Source organism: Heterodontus francisci, chromosome 20 (assembly GCF_036365525.1).
Source record: "Heterodontus francisci isolate sHetFra1 chromosome 20, sHetFra1.hap1, whole genome shotgun sequence".
Taxonomy (NCBI): Eukaryota; Metazoa; Chordata; class Chondrichthyes; order Heterodontiformes; family Heterodontidae; genus Heterodontus; species Heterodontus francisci.
In genome coordinates this window covers 65,387,389-65,404,789 of record NC_090390.1, presented here as the reverse complement: position 1 = coordinate 65,404,789, position 17,401 = coordinate 65,387,389, and the positions used below count along the sequence as shown (strand labels likewise).

Below are 17,401 nucleotides of genomic sequence, written 5' to 3'. Positions count from 1 at the left end.
TCTGACTCCACGCATAACTTTCCTCCTTTGTCCTTGAGTGGGCCAATCCTTTCTCTAGTTACCCTCTTGCTCCTTATATATGAATAAAAGGCTTTGGGATTTTCCTTAACCCTGTTTGCTAAAGATATTTCATGACCCCTTTTAGCCCTCTTAATTCCTCATTTCAGATTGGTCCTACATTCCCGATATTCTTTCAAAGCTTCGTCTTTCTTCAGCCTCCTAGACCTTATGTATGCTTCCTTTTTCCTCATAGCTCTTCTCACAATTTCACCTGTCATCCATGGTTCCCTAATCATGCCATTTCTATCCATCATTTTCACAGGAACATGTCTCTCCTGCATGCTAATCAACCTCTCTTTAAAAGCCTCCCACATATCACATGTGGATTTACCTTCAAACAGCTGCTCCCAATCTACATTCCCCAGCTCCTGCCGAATTTTGGTATAGTTGGCCTTCCCCCAATTTAGCACTCTTCCTTCGGGACCACTCTCGTCTTTGTCCATGAGTATGCTAAAACTTACGGAATTGTGATCACTATTCCCAAAGTAGTCCCCTACTGAAACTTCAACCACCTGGCCGGGCTCATTCCCCAACACCAAATCCAGTATGGCCCCTTCCCGAGTTGGACTATTTACATACTGCTCTAGAAACAGGTTAAAATGATAAAGATCCATGGACTAAGAAAAACAATATTCCACATCAGATCCTAGATGAATTCGCTGACAAAAGAAAAACCTAATCATGAAGTCACATCACCCAAGTGTTTGCTTGGGCACCAACTCCACACTGTACAAGTCCCATGTTCTAAAAGTAATACTTGGGAGAACCACCAATTCTAACCAAGTTAGGGAATGCAAAGAAGGCTACTCAGCTATCGCAGAAAACAAGGAAATCTGTAGGATTTCTCTCTTTAGGGTATGAAAGATCAAGGATCAAGTGAGACACCATAATTATTTTACTAACTCTGAAGAATTTTATTTTATGCCACACAATTTTATCTGGGAAGTACAGTTCAAAACTAAGAGCGATCAGTTCCGTGTTTTTAGAGAGGCAGTAAGATTAACTCTTGGGCAATGACAGCTTGTTTGAATACTTGTGGTCTCCTAAAAATCACCAAGAGCCTGGGTCTTGTGTCTTTTTTCTCTATTACTGGGAAAACTGCTTGCTGGTGTTTCTCCCCATTCTTTCACACTGTTCATCAGACAGATGTCTTTTGTTTTTCCCTGCTTATCTGCCCCTTGCTCCTTGAAAAAGGCACAGCAAGTTTGGAACAAGATTCGTCCTTGAGAAAAACAGCTAGCCAGTTGTTAGTCTGCAACACTTTCATTGTAACATCAGCAGTAAACAGAATCCAACATGCTCTGATTTCAGTCAAGTTAACAAAAATGGCAGTCATTTGTTGCAGTGGTGTTTCGGTACAATGGACTTATTCCTTGGTTCTCTATCAAGTCCAAATCGGTCTACTTGTAATATCATCCCAATTACGTTGACTGCATCAGTTCTCCTTAATTTACTGTTCATACTTTAATCCATCACAGTCTTTTACCACAGTTACAACCTATAAGTCCAGCATTTCATGCACTCCTTTATTCATCTCACAGTTCCCAGGTGGTCTGTATGCCTTAGTCTTCCTTAAAAGCCTGCAAAGTATCTATGAAATAAAAGTTGCTAATATTGATCAATTAAAACAGCAACACCAGCCCGCGCACTGGGATTTGTGAAGGTATTTGGTGCCACCAGTACTATTAAATTCTTTAGTTAGTAAAATACAAGTATTAATGTACAGAATTTCACTGCTTTTACTTCTATGTCATACCCTAACTTGAAGGATAACTTCCCATGTTTGTAGCAACTGCAGTCAGTCTGAAACATGAAATTCAAGCAATTAGAGAATAAGGCTGTAATATGTCTCAAAAAATGTGATAAGGGAACCATTAAGAGGGTAAAGCCTACTTGACCTCGCCCTCATCAATCTACCTGTCTCAGATGCATCTGTCCAAAACAGTATTGGTAGAACTGACCACCATACAGCCCGTGTGGAGACAAAGTCCGTCTTCACACTGAGGACATTCTCCATCATATTGTATGGCACTACCACTGTGCTAAATGGGATAGATTCAGAACAGAGCAGCTCAAAACTGTGCATTAATGAGGTACTGTGGGCCATCAGCAGCAGAATTGTATTCAACCGCAATCTGTAACCTCATGGTCTGGCATATTCCTCACTCTACTATCACCATCAAGCCAGGGGTCCATCCCTAGTACAAAGAAGAGTGCAGGAAAGCATGCCAGGAGCAGCACCAAGCAGACCTAAAAATGAGATGCCAACCTGGTGAAGATACAACACAAGACTACATGTATGCTAAACAGCAGAGGCAGCATGTTATAGACAGCTATGCAATCCCTCAACCAAAGGATCAGATCAAACTCTGCAGTCCTGCCACAGTCAGTCATGAATGGTGGTGGACAATTAAACAACCAACCGGAGACATCAAAAACATTCCTATCCACAATGATGGGGGAGCCCAGCACATCAGTGCAAAAGACAAGGCTGAAGCATTTGCAGCTACCTTCATGCAGAAGTCCTGAATGGATGATCCATCTCAGCTTCCTCTAGGTCCCCAGCATCACAGATGCCAGTCTTCAGACAATTCGATACAGTGCTCACAATATCAAGAAACAGGTAAAAGCACTGGATACTGCACAGGCTATGAGTCCTGACAACATCCCCACTATAGTACTGAAGACTTGTGCTCCAGAACTAGTCACGCCTCTTGCCAAGCTGTTCCAGTACAGCTACAACACAGGCATCTACCCGACAATGTGCAGAATTGCCCATGTTATGTCCACAAAAATCACCACAAATCCAATCTGGCCATTTACTGCCCCATCGGTCTACTCTCAAATCATGAGCAAAGTGATGGAAAGTGTTGTCAACAGAGCTATCAAGCGACACTTGCTCAGCAACAACCTGCTCACCAATGCTCAGTTTGGGTTCCACCAGGGCTATTCAGCTCCTGACCTCATTACGGCCTTGGTCCAAACATGGATAGAAAAGCTGAATTCAAGAGGTGAGGTGAGAGTGACTGCCCTGGACATCAAGGCAGCATTTGATTGACTGTAGCAAAGAGCCCTAGCAAAATTGAAAGTCAATGGGAATCGGGGGGAAACTGTTCACTGTTTGGAGTCATACCTAGCACAAAGGAAGATGGTTGTGGTTGTTGGAGGCCAATCATCACGGCCACAGGACATTGCTGCAGGAGTTCCTCAGGTAGTGTCCTAGGCCCAAGCATCTTCAACTGCTTCATCAATGACGTTCCCTCCATCACAAGGTCAGAAGTGGGGATGTTTGCTGATGATTACACGGTGTTCAATACCATTCGCAACTCCTCAGATACAGAAGCTGTCCATCCCTGCATGCAGCAAGACCTGGATAACATTCAAGCTTGGGCTGATAAGTGGTAACCAACATGTGCGCCACACAAGTGCCGGTCAATGACCATATCCAACAAGAGAGAATCTAACCGTCTCCCTTGACTTTCAACAGCATTACCATTGCTGAATCCCCCACTATCAACATCCTGGACAGGGGTGGGGGGGAACCATAAACTTAACTGGACCAGCCATACAAACACTGACTACAAGAGCAGGTCAGAGGCTGGGAATTCTGCAGTGAGTATCTCACCTCCAGAATCCCCAAAGCCAATTGTTGTGCCTAACACGCACTTACTCTTAAAGAATCCGCAGAGTCCAATTGGTGAAAGGGATATCGATATTTTATTCGCACACTAAATCATCAAATACAAGCTCTCACTACTTGTACAGTATACCCGTCAAAACACGAGGTGATTAGTTTCGGACTTGCGGCTGCTCTTCTGTTCTGAGCCCCTGGCTCAGGGTATCTTCAAGTGTTCTTCCCCGTGGTTCTCTTACCTTCCCTAGTTTCAGTCAGGGGTTAAATCTGGTTTCCAAGACCCTCCTCTCTTACTTACTCATAGGGGTCTGGTATAATGACATAATGGTAATTCCTTATTTGGCTCAGTGAGAACCTGTTCAAAACTTCACAGTTTCCCGTTATCTACTATGAGTCAGATCTTATCTAGTATCCATGACGACCCCCTTTATCTGCTACATGAAAGACAGGGTCTGGTATCATCAATATGTCTTATCTATATGGTTTACAATTCCTCGGCCATCTGTGTGCTGTGGCCCTGTTCTACTCATACCCCCTATGTTTTAACACATTATTTATTTTTGTGTGACTAGCCCATCGGTTTTCACTAAGTTTTTGTGTTTTTACTGGGTCTACACAGTCCACCATCTACAAGGCCTAAGTCAGGAGTGTGATGGAATACTCTCCTGCATGAGTGCAGCTCCAAAACTCAAGAAGCTCGACACCATCCAAGACAAAGCAGCCAGTTTGATCAGCACCTCAACCACATTAAATATTTGCTTCCTCCACAGTGGCAGCAGTGTGTACCACGTACAAGATGCACTGCAGCAACTCACCCAGGGTCCTTCAACAGCACCTTCCAAACCCGCGAGCTCTAGCATCTAGAAGAACAAAGACAGCAGACACATGGGAACACCAACAGTCAAAAACTATCTTGACTTGAAACTATATCGCTGTTCCTTCACTATTGCTGGATCAGAATCCTGGAACACCCTTCCTAAAAGGACTGTCGGTGTACCTTCACCACATGGACTGTAGCGGTACAAGACAACAGCTCACCAACATCTTCTCAAGTGCAATTAGGGATGGACAATAAATGCTGGCCTTGCCAGCAACACTCACATCCCAAGAAACAAAAAGCATGAAAGGACATTTTCATTAACAACCAATGATGGTGAGGAGCAGCAGATGCTTGACACATAAGTACTCTGACATCACCTGCCATTGACGTCGGACAGGTGAACTGGAGACAAACCAATGTGGTACCCATAATTCAAAGAAAGCAACAAGTACACAGCCAACAACAAATCCATTACTCTTTCTTCAATCCCACATATGATGGAATCACTTAACAGCTGTAAATTTAATCCGAATAACAAATAGTCAACTTGGATTCTGATGAGGGGTGCCTCCCTGATCACCTCCTTGACCACTTTGAGGATGTGGCATCGCAAGTGGACTGTGGAGATATATTATACCTTGACTTCCAGAGGCATTTGGCAAAGTTCCATAAAAAAGCTTATTAGGTAAGCTCAACAGTGAAGAGATTCAAGGCAACTCTTGGAGATCAATAAGAAATTGGCTGACAGGTAGAAAAGACAATCGTTCCATCAAGGTTAGGGGTAATAGTAGAGTGAAGTGTTCCAGGAAATTGTGTTGGGACAACTACAGTTTCTAGTTACATCAATAAGAAATGTAATGCAAATTGTTCAAATTTGAATGATGCCAAACTAGGAGAGGCAGTGAAATTGCAGAAGGGAGCTCAGGAACTACAGAATAAGTTGAACAAAATATAAATGAGAACAATGGCAGATTAGTCTGTATTAAGTTACATCATTTCATATGCCCTACCTTACATTGCAATAATTCAAGCAATTTATTTACTTCACTTAATGTCAAGTACTACGTATGAAAAAGGAAAATGTGCAGCACATCTACTCATGAATAGTACTGAAAATGGCTAAGGTGACACTGAAAAAAGACAGTTTGTTCAAGCTGTCCAACCAATGCAGAGTAGAAATTAATAAATCCTACAAAATGATAAACTACACAGCTAAAACAGAAGAGCAAAATTCAGAGAAAATCACAAACAGACTAATGCTCTGCTCAAACCAATACTTCGGTATTTTTTCCAGTTCTGGTCACCAAGACAACAGGAGGACATTCAAGCCTTGCATGCAGTGCAAATAAGATTCATAGGGTTAAACCAGTCAGAATCCAAGTTATAAGTGAAGTCAGGAGAAACTTGGACTTTTTAAAACCTTAAAAGGTAAGAGTCTGAGGAGTGACCTTGTAGACCCAAACAAGATTTTAAACTGTATAGAAAAGGTACATCATGTAAAATTAATTTAAATTGCATTGTGCAAATAGAACAAATGTCACAAGTTGAAAATAATCAAAGGCATATTTAGGAGTGGCATTAGGAAGTTCTTCCTCATACAAGTAGTAACCAACGCACTGGATCCAGAAATCCCAGATGGGGAAATACCTTGCAATTCTGCAAGAACTAATTGGATGGTGAAATGGGGAAGCTTTAAGGTAATTCTGAATAAATGAACAAGACAGGCTAAATAGCCTTGCTCATTTATAATTACCTTGCCAGCAGCTTTTAGTTGATTTTACCACACAGAATGACAGCAAGGACACTCAAAATGCTGACAGAGAGAGAAAGGTTAGAGATACACCAAAAGGCAGCTTAGGAGAGAAAGATTTTGACAAGGTCCCCATGTCAAAAAAAGTTTAAAGGAATCTATGTTCCATGATTTTCTTCATAGTCAACCGCGTCCCATTCCAGCAATTTGATAAAGTTGCTGGAATGGAGAAAAATATATACTGCACTAATAGTTTAACAATTGCCAGGATATATAAAAAGTTGAAAAATGCTTGTGTAGAAGCATATGCATTACATAAAGTTTACTGTTATCAATTCTGGAGTATCCGAGTGTTATTACGAAGCTCAGTTAGTAACTAAAGTTTAAAAATACAATTAAAGTCAGTTTAATTCTTACCTGATATAATGTTAGAGAATGTCCATATCTTGAATGTGGTCTCACAACACTTGTTATGGGTACACCCGTCCACCCACTGCTCTCCAAGTCATACCTGAAACAAAAATCAAATACATCAATGTTCTGAACTACAGTGAAGCGTGCATTTAATTCCATTTTACAACCTAGTACCCCAGTCCATGTTTTCTGCCTGCTCAATGTTAAATTTAGACAAACTATGCAGTTCTTGTCTTTTTGCGTGTATTCAACAAATACAAGATTTCGAGTTCCTTGTTGGTACAAATTAAACATTCGACAATTTTGCAACAGCAAGCACAACAACTGTAGACTTGCCAGTCTACATAAACTGATAACTGAATGGAGATGAAACTAAAATATTCTGAGTTGTGGGTATTTTACCCTCCAATTTATATTTTTTCTATAGTTTTTATGTCCAAAAATCTGATTTACACAAGGCTAAACAGCTTGCTTATGGACTTTTGCTCTTTGGTAGCTTCATCAATTTTCGGTTGCCTTTTACGAAAATGCGAAGGCCGCAAACTGTTGTAGCTCAGATCTAGCACCAAGCCAATTAGATCAAAGCTTCATCCATGCATTCCTTAGCACTGCTTGTGGCTGCTCTAACGCAGGGACACTACAGGTTTTATTGTTGCATCATCTGACTTCCCCCTTTCATCTTAGTTCATTTAACCGACCTACAAGCACCAGTTGCCTGAATTTTTTCTTCCACTGTTACACTGGCCTTATTTAGCCTGTTGGAGGACTAGTGAGGAGTATGCCCATATTTCCCACTGCTTCCGATGCCAACTTTCATGACCCACTATAACTCTTGCTCTCTGCCAGATGCAGAATTTACCAATTTTATACCATCAGCGCCAATGCTGCTGCTGACAGATGTTACAAGAGTTTTTTTTATTGAAAGCTTAGAATACAGTGTTTGTAAAAACAGAGAAAAAACATTTTTTATCTCAACATTGAATGCTGAAATTTGGTGTTTGAACGGAGTGAAACAGACTGTAAGGCACCTGTTTCCAAATAACACAGCAGAGGAAAAAGAAAGGTCACATGAATTGGTTGTTGGAGTTTTAAGCTGGAATTTTACTTTTGTTGGACAGGAGCCGTCCACTGACTGAAAAGATTAGAGATACAGCACTGAAACAGGCCCTTCGGCCCACCGAGTCTGTGCCGAACATCAACCACCCATTTATACTAATCCTACACTAATCCCATATTCCTACCACATCCCCACCTGTCCCTATATTTCCCTACCACCTACCTATACTAGTGACAATTTATAATGGCCAATTTACCTATCAACCTGCAAGTCTTTTGGCTTGTGGGAGGAAACCGGAGCACCCGGAGAAAACCCACGCAGACACAGGGAGAACTTGCAAACTCCACACAGGCAGTACCCGGAATCGAACCCGGGTCCCTGGAGCTGTGAGGCTGCGGTGCTAACCACCGCGCCACTGTGCCGCCCTAAAAGTCGGTGGTGAGCCCGCCTCGGCCTGGCCTGGGGATCCAGGCCGCATTTTACAGTCCCCAGGCCCTTAATTGGTCTGAGGCAGGACTTTCACCTCATTGAGGCAGGAAGGCTGGCAGCTCTTAGTCCCAGCAGCTCCACTGGGAGTGGTGTTTACTGCTGGGACTGCAACTCAGCATTAACAAGCAGAGGAAGGACGCCCTGGGAAAAGGATAGTTTTTGTGGCCTCAACAGGGGTGATCGGTCGGGGCCTGGCAAGGCAAGGGTGACTGAGTGGGCGGGGGAATGGGAAGTGTTGGGCATTGGGGGTGATTGCAGGACCATCCCTGATGCCCCATCGGGCTCAGGGTGCCTGATCAGGAGAGCCCATGCCACAGGCGGACAGAAAGCCGCCTACATTTGTCAGGTGGCTTTTCTCAGGCCTGGGCCGCTCGATTGGCCAAGGATAAAATCTTCGTGGCAGTGGGCAGAGACTGTTAAGTGGCCGTTAACTGGCCACTTAAGGGCCTTGATTGGCCTGGGGCGGGCGGGTCAGTTTTCACCGCCACCCTGTGTAAAATGGCAGTGAAGGTGGGAGCGGGTTGGAAAGGCCTCCCCCACCCCCCGCCAAAGCCTCTAACTCCATTTTACACCCCCTCCCCCCACCACCAACCCGCTCTTTGGAGGGGTGTAAAATTCCAGCCTTATTTCACTTTTGGATTGTGAAACACCAGTGAGCTGGACAAGCAGCAAGCAGTGAAATCTGGCTGGGACATGCTTGCAGACCACAGAAAAGACCTCTCTGTAAAGGAAGCCTTGCATCTTTTGGAAAGAAATCCTACATTTGAGGTGTGACTGTGGTCTGCCTGGAGAAAGGAAAAGACCCCTGAAGACAGGAAAAGACCCAGGAAAAGGAGGAGTTGCTACTCTCTGTGGAGAGAGACTGCTATGCAGAGAGGAAGCCCCTGCATTTGAAAGGTAGCAGATTCCTACTGTCTTCAGTCTCTGAAGAATCCCTGCCTCGAGTGAGTCCTGTTGCCTCTTGTGTTTTGGGAGATCCTGAAACCTCAAGAAAACTTCTATTGAAAGACTGCTACTTCAAAACCCAAGCAGACCTGTTGCTACACTCTTTGCTGAAGGACTTGTGTGATGCCTGCTGCAGTTGAATTGCTTTGAACGCCTATCCATCATAGACTATTTAACAACCTCGCCTGGAGAGACTTCGAGTAACATCCAACTATTTGATTCTGGGATTCCTCACCTTACCGGAAACATCCTACCAGAAGGTGATAAACTCGATCATGTTATTTTTTTCTTTTTATTCCTAAGAAACAGCTGTAAACCAAAACATCCTTTTTCCCGGTTAACTGTTTTTTTTTGAATGTGCATGCGCATGCTAGTTAAGAATAAGAAGTTTGAAAAGAATCCTTTCACTTATCTCATTATTGTTTAATACTTAGTTTATTCATAAATAGTTAATTTTAATCCTGATTTGGTGTGCTTTATTCTGGGGGATAAATAAGAGCTTGGCTATTCTCTGGTAGGTGGAAAACTTTACTAATATGCTGTGTGACCTGTGGAGTAGTGGGACTGAATTAACAGTGCATTACTCCTGCCTTGGTCATAACACAGCACAATACGAAGGTGATAATGCTATCTGTAGTAAGAGACAGCTGCTCTTGCTTCTAGATGCTGAAACTATATTCTATTTAATAGTTATTATAGGGGACAAAAGACAGACAACGCATATTTCTTCTTACCAGATGGTGCTCAGACATAATAGGCATAAATGTTCATAAGAAATAAGAGCAGGAGTAGGCTAAATAGCCCCTCAAACCTGCTCTGCCATTCAATAAGATCATAGCTGATCTTTGACCTCAATTCCACTTTCCCACCCAATCACCATATACCTCAATTCCCTTACAGACAAAATAAATCTATAAATCTCAGCCTTGAATATGCTCAATGACTGCACATCCATTGCCATCTGGTGTAGAGAATTCAATTAGATATGAACACTGTACTGTCCTCAGATTACTTAGTTGGTAAAACCACAGTGCAACTGAAGTATACTGACCAGAAGGTTTGGTTTATGATCTGTGCAGGGCTATTTCATCTCAGTCATGTGGCTGTAGATGTCAGTAGCCCTGGATGAGGGAGAGCCAAATCAGCTTGGGCTTGCATTCTTAATCACTATCCAGAGACATCTGCTGAAAAGTACATACGTAGACATTGGATTTGGGCGAGAACAGCCAGCTGTGAAGCAGCCCATAGTCAAATAGTCTGCCAACAACTTCTTTGATGTACTGGAAGGCAACAGGCACCCAAAGAACTGCAGTTGTAACACTTTGTAACACGTGGTTTAGTCATTTTTCCTGATACTACATTAAAAAAATTTAGCAAAAACAATGTTACATTGATTCAAGATAACACATTTGATTGTACAAAGTCAGATTAAATCTCATGTTGCAACTAAGGACAGTTTATGCAATGCCTTAATAAATCTAATACTTGAAACACCAGAAATTTCAGAACTGTGCAGATAATCAGCATGTGAAATCCTGACACAAAATGATGAACAAAACAAACTGCAGCATTGAGACCTTTCTCAAAGCTAACTCCAACCATTAGGGCTGGCAGCATCTGTGGAAAGAGAAGCAGAGTTAACGTTTCGGGTCAGTGACCCTTCTTCGGTCACTGACCCGAAACGTTAACTCTGCTTCTCTTTCCACAGATGCTGCCAAACCTGCTGAGTGATTCCAGCATTTCTTGTTTTTGTTTCAGATTTCCAGCATCCGCAGTATTTTGCTTTTATCCAACCATTAGGGACTTGCTCTGGTTGCAGAAAGGGTCTGGAGATTGCAGATCAATGAAGCTCCTCTAATTTCAGACAGGAGTGCTTTTTTTCCCCAAAAAATCATTTTAATAGTTTATAAACAGTAGAGATGATGTCCATGAAAAACTATTGTTTGAACAACTGTAGCGATGGGACACCTCCGTTTCCTCTGGCCTACTTTTTCAAAATTGCAGTATGAAAAAGGAAAGAAAATAGTGAATGGCCTTATCTATTTCACATTTTTATATTTTGATGTCCCTAACATAACAGGTCTCTGAATTTTCCAGGCTGGAACATATACCAGACATGGAGATTTAAATGCAGTAAATTTAATACCAACATTTGTTACAAACCAAGGAAAATTTAGTTGAGAGAGATTATTTTTATTGAGGCTTATAATTCTTTCCAAATTCTAAATCTGTTCAGTTGGGACCAAAGAAAATGAAGTAGAGTTAACAGATCATTGAATTAATTTGAAGTAATCATAGATTTTCATACGATGATCCAAGACAGCAAAGATACAAACTTACTTAAGGACCATCTGCGATGAAGTATAATTGAAGGTATATCCACCAATCACCCACATAAACTTCCCATATACAACAGCTTTATGGGATGCACGGCTCACACTGGGGCTAAAAGGTTTAATATTTGGCAGTACCCAGTAGGATTCCGTAGATGGGACGGTCAGAGAACAATCTGGTCCTAGAACACAAAGTGAAAAATTTCAACGAGCATTCCTACACATCCCAGAGACTTATAGCAGGAACTCAAGCATAAATAAGATTCAATCATATTAATCACCTCAAATCTTGTATGAAACACGATTTATTTCACAAACTTATACTTTCATAGTCAAGTTAATGATCATTTAATGGTCATGTTTACAAATGATGCTGATCAGCCACACTAGTTATAGATTTAGAGATCAAAATGTACACCACAGAATTCAGACGTCTGAGAATTTGAATTCTTGATATAAATATACACAACTTTGAAATATGCTGTTTCAAAACATATCGGTGATTGAAACAAAAGCATTAAACTTGGTTTTAATTTATCCTAATTTGATGATAAATAGCTTTGCAAAAACTAATAATTACAATTATTTATGCACCTCTATTGTTTTTCCCCCCATTTATGACTTCAACCAGAAGATTTCAATTTGTGTTTTCCTTATCAACATACAAGTGGATCACAAAGGAACTCCCTCTGGGAGTTAAAGTGAAGTGCATGCAGCATGCAAGAATCAACTGCAATTACCTCACTTCTGCACTTGTCATTACTCTATGCTGACACCCAGTGGAGCTAGTAATAGGAATAATTGGGCTGCTGAACTAAACAAAGGCAAGCAACTACAACAATTATTTTGTGATGTACATTCCTGCACCACCCAGAGATGTACAAGCAGCAACTCAAGTAAAGGAGATCCAATCATACTGGTCATCCCAAATCATGTTTGAAACATGATTAATTTTACAGATTTATACTTTCATAGTCATGTTCATGGTCATTTAAAACATTTTGCCAACAGTAAATTACAAATAAATAATCTGCTCTGTCGTTTTAGTTGCAGAAGTATTCATTTGTTCAACAAAATAAGATTCTGAAAAAACGTAAAAGGAAAAGGTTAGAGGCCTTTAAAAGGAGCTATATATACAAGCATGCTTAAAAAAAGCTTACTGATACTGATCGCATCAAGTAACCTTGACAGTTTATCAAACATTTTGCCACACCTGGAGATTAGGTACTATACATTGTAAAGAAATATACATTCATATCAGCTTGAGCATTCAGGAGGTGTAAAAACACATTGTAAGAAAGTTGTGTTGCTTAAGCAGAGCTGTGCTGAGCCTAAGGATGAACTGACTACACAGTACAACATATGTAAAGAGGAAAGAACTCTAGCAGATATATGGAGGAACACAACCAGTAAAGGAACTGCCCACCAGATCAGCATATAAGAAAACAGGAGAAATTAGAATAGGAAAACCCATTGGGTCTAGACTTATTTAATAGGTCTACAGTTTGCCGCCTATTATGAGGATAGGGAGGGAGATACAGGGAAGGGTAATCAAGAGCAACACCTATGCACCATGGACTAAATGTGTACCCAATGGAGGAAAGAAAAGAGAGGCGCTATCCATGGGAAGTAGCTGTTAGTCGTTATCAAGGATTCCGTAATTAGGGAGATAAACAGCCAGTTTTGAATTGAGGGGAAATGTTTACAGAGGCTCAAATGGTGTACTGCAGCACTGGTGTAAGGGACGTAACTGACTGGCTGGAAAAAGAAAACTTCGAACAAGGGGAGGAAACCAAAATAATTCATAATTCATGTCGAAAGCAATACAGGAAAGAGAGTAGCATATTGGTCTTAAGTGGTTAGGTCCAAAAGTGCAAGATCTCTAATGTAGTCATCTCAGGTACTTGGTACCATGCACTGTGATATTTCAACATGTGGCTACAGATCATGTAAAAGTAGGATTTCAGATTCCTAGGATATTGCAACAAGCTATGGGACAGCGGGACGGGGTTCACATGAACAAAACTGGTACTAATATTCTCACAGAAAGGATAGGTAAAGCAGTAGTGGAAAATTTAAACTCGACATATAGGGAGCATGTGGGACAAAAGTTAAAACTGATGCTTGGAGGAGAAATGGAGAATAGTAGGGGAATGGCAGAACTTCCTTCTCCTCCTCTTTGAATAATGCCACGGGATCGAAGTCCAGAGCAATAGGCAGAGGCTTCAATTTAACTCTCATGAGCATTTGACATTGTCACACTCCCCCTCTAATGCAAGAAGTTTCAGCTTAGATTATGTCTTCCAAGTCCTGGAGTGGTGCTTGAACCCATAACCTAAGACAGATACTAATTAGAGACGATCAGCATGGGCTTGGAAAGGGCAGGTAATGCTGAACGAAATTGATTTTTTGTTCCTGAGGAAATTGCAGTGAAGAAAGGAAATGCAGTTTATGCTATAAAATTAGATTTTCTGAACACATTAAATTAGCTATATAAATGAGTGAAAGTGGTTTTCAGCAGGCAAATCGGCGAAGTGATGCAAACAATCATGAAAATTCACACGTTGATATTTCAATGTAAAGCCAACCCAAATCATTTACACACTTGCAAAGAAATAGTGCTACACGTCTCTAGTGCCAAAGTTATGCCAATTTGTTCCAGGAAATGTTGGGTCATCTGGTCCAAGTAGCGTTCTTTTCATTAACTGGAGTATCTTACGGTTCGAACAGAAATATCCAAATTTTCAAGGAGCAATGCACTAGTAATCTTTTATCAATTTAAAATTAAAATTAAGAAAATGTAGTGCACCATGTTTTTCTTTTATTTATTCATGCAATGTAGGCGTCACTGGCTATGCCAGCATTTATTGCCCATCCCGATTTGGCTTCAAGGTGGTGGTAGTAAGCTGCCTTCTTAAACCACTGCAGTCCTTGGGGTTTGGGTACAGTGCTGTAGGGAGGGAGTTCCAGGATACTGACTCAGCGACAGCAAAGGAACGGCAATATAGTTCCAAGTCAGGATGGTGTGTGGCTTGGATGGGAATTTTCAAGTGGCAGTGTTCCCAAGCATCTGCTGCCCTTGTCCTCCTAGGTGGTAGAGGTCATGGGTGTGGAAGGTGCTGTGCAAGGAGTCTTGGTGAGCTGCTGCAATGCACCTTGTAGATGGTACACACTGCTGCCACTGTGCATCAGTGGTGGAGAGGGTGAATGGTGAAGGTGGCAGATGGGTGCCAATCAAGCGGGCTGCTTTGTCCTGGATGGTAGTCGAGCTTCTTGAGTGTCGTTGGAACTGAACTCATCCAGACAAGTGGACAGTATTCCATCATACTCCTGACCTATGCCTTGTAGATGGTAGACAGACTTTGGGAGTCATGAAGTGAGTTACTCACCACAGAATTCCCAGCCTCTGACCTCCTCTTGTAGCCACAGTACTAATGTGGCTGGTCCAGTTAAGTTTCTGGTCAATGGTAACCCCCAGGATATTGACAGTCGTAGATTCAGCGATGGGTAATGCCACGGAACATGAAGGGGAGAGACATGCTCTCTTGTTGGAGATGGTCATTGCCTGGCACCTAAGTGACAAGTAACATTTGGGTCACACATTAGCCCAAGCCTGGATGTTGTCCAGATCTTGCTGCATCGGGACACGGGCTGCTTCAGCATCTGAGTCATCGCGAATGGTGCTAAACATTGTGCAATCATCAGCGAATATCCCCACTTCTGACCTTCTGATTGAAGGAAAGTCATTGATGAAGCAGCTGAAGATGGTTGGGCCTAGGACACTATCCTGAGGAACTCCTGCAGTGATATTCTGGGACTGAGCGGCACGGTGGCGCAGTGGTTAGCACCGCAGCCTCACAGCTCCAGCGACCCAGGTTCAATTCTGGGTACTGCCTGTGTGGAGTTTGCAAGTTCTCCCTGTGTCTGCGTGGGTTTCCTCCGGGTGCTCCGGTTTCCTCCCACAACCAAAAGACTTGCAGGTCGATAGGTGAATTGGCCATTATAAATTGCCACTAGTATTGGTAGGTGGTAGGGGAATATAGGGACAGGTGAGGATGTGGTAGGAATATGGGATTAATGTAGGATTAGTATAAATGGGTGGTTAATGGTCAGCACAGACTCGGTGGGCCGAAGGGCCTGTTTCAGTGCTGTATCTCTAAATCTAAAAATCTAAAATCTGAGATGATTGACCAACAACCACAAACATCTTTCTTTGTGCTAGGTCCGACTCCAACCAGCAGAGAGTTTGCCCCCGATTCCCATTGACTTCAGTTTTGCTAGGGCTCCTTGATGCCACACACTGTCAAATGCTGCCTTGATGTCAAGGGCGGTCACTCTCACCTGACCTCGAGTTCATCTCTTTTGTCCATGTTTGGATAATGAGGTCAGGAACTGAGTGGCCCGAGTGGAACCCAAACTGAGGGTCAGTGAGCAGGTTATTGCTGAACAAGTGCAAATTGAAATCACTGTCAACGACCTCTTCCATCGCTTTGCTCATGATCGAGAGTAGGCCGATAGGACGGTAATTGACTGGGTTGGATTTGTCCTTTGTGTGCACAGGACATACTTGGGCAATTTTTCACATTGCCGGGTAGATGTCAGTGTTGTAACTATACTGGAACAGCTTGGCTCGGGGTGCAGCAAGTTCTGGAGCACAAGTCTTCAGTACTATTGTCAAAATGTTGTCAGAGCTCATAGCTTTGCAATATCTAGTGCCTTCGGCCATTTCTTGATATCATGTGGAGTGAATCGGATTGGCTGAAGATTGACATCTGTGATGTTGGGGACCTCAGGAGGAGGCAGAGATGGATCATCCACTTGGCAGTACTGGCTGAAGATGGATGCATATGCGGATTGGCTGAAGATTGACATCTGTGATGTTGGGGACCTCAGGAGGAGGCAGAGATGGATCATCCACTTGGCAGTACTGGCTGAAGATGGATGCATATGCTTCAGCCTCGTCTTTTGCACTGATGTGCTGAGCTCCCCCATCATTGAGGGTGGGAATATTAACAGAACCTCCTCCTCCCCTTAGTTGTTTAATTGTTCACCATTCACGACTGGATGCAGCAGCACTGCAGAGCTTAGGTCTGATCCGTTGGTTGTGGGATCGCTTAGCGCTGTGTATAACATGCTGCTTCCGCTGTTTGGCATGCATGTAGTTCTGTATTGTAACTTCACCAGGCTGACACCTCATTTTTAAATATGCCTGGTGCTGCTCCTGGCATGCCCTCCTGCATTCTTCATTGAACCAGGGTTGGTCCCCTGGCTTGATGGCAATGGTAGAGTGGGGAATATGCTAAGCCACGAGGTTATGATCGAATACAATTCTGCTGCTGCTGGTGGCCTACAGCGCCTCATGGATGCTCAATTTTATGTTGCTTGATCGGTTTGAAATCTATCCCCATTTAGCATGGTGGTAGTGCCACACAACGCGACGGTGGGTATCCTCAATGTGAAGACAGGACTTCATCTCTACAAGGACTGTACGATGGCAAGTCCTACCAATACTGTCATGGACCAAAGTATCTGCGACAGGTAGATTGGTGAGGACAAAGTCAAGTCAGTTTCTCCCTCTTGGTTCCCTCACCACCTGCTTCACACACAGTCCAGCCGCTATGACTTGGCCAGCTTGGTCAGTAGTGGTGCTGCTGAGCCACTCTTAGTGATAGGGACATTGAAGTCCCCCATCCAGAGTACATTCTCCCTTGCTACCCCTACTGCTTCCTCCAAGTGGTGTTCCACATGGAGAAGCACTGATTCATCAGCTGACGGGGGGCGGTAGATGGTAATCAGCAGGAGGTTTCCTTGCCCACGTTTGGCCTGTTGCCATGAGGCCTCATGGGGTCTGCAGTCCATGTTGAGGACTCCCAGGGCAACACCCTCCCAACCGTATACC

At 42.8% G+C, this 17,401-nt stretch overlaps 1 protein-coding gene across 5 annotated transcripts in view; it reads right to left on the bottom strand.

Annotated features, from left to right (window-relative positions):
• Nucleotides 1-17,401, bottom strand: part of atrnl1b (attractin-like 1b) — a 1,082,183-nt gene that overhangs the window by 930,574 nt on the left and 134,208 nt on the right. For all 5 annotated transcript variants that reach the window (XM_068052965.1, XM_068052967.1, XM_068052968.1 and 2 more), the window contains exons 6-7: nucleotides 11,510-11,684; nucleotides 6,682-6,775 (exon numbers count right to left, since the gene is read on the bottom strand). In XM_068052965.1, the coding sequence (XP_067909066.1) occupies nucleotides 6,682-6,775; nucleotides 11,510-11,684 (269 nt within the window). The remainder of the gene's footprint in view (nucleotides 1-6,681; nucleotides 6,776-11,509; nucleotides 11,685-17,401) is intronic.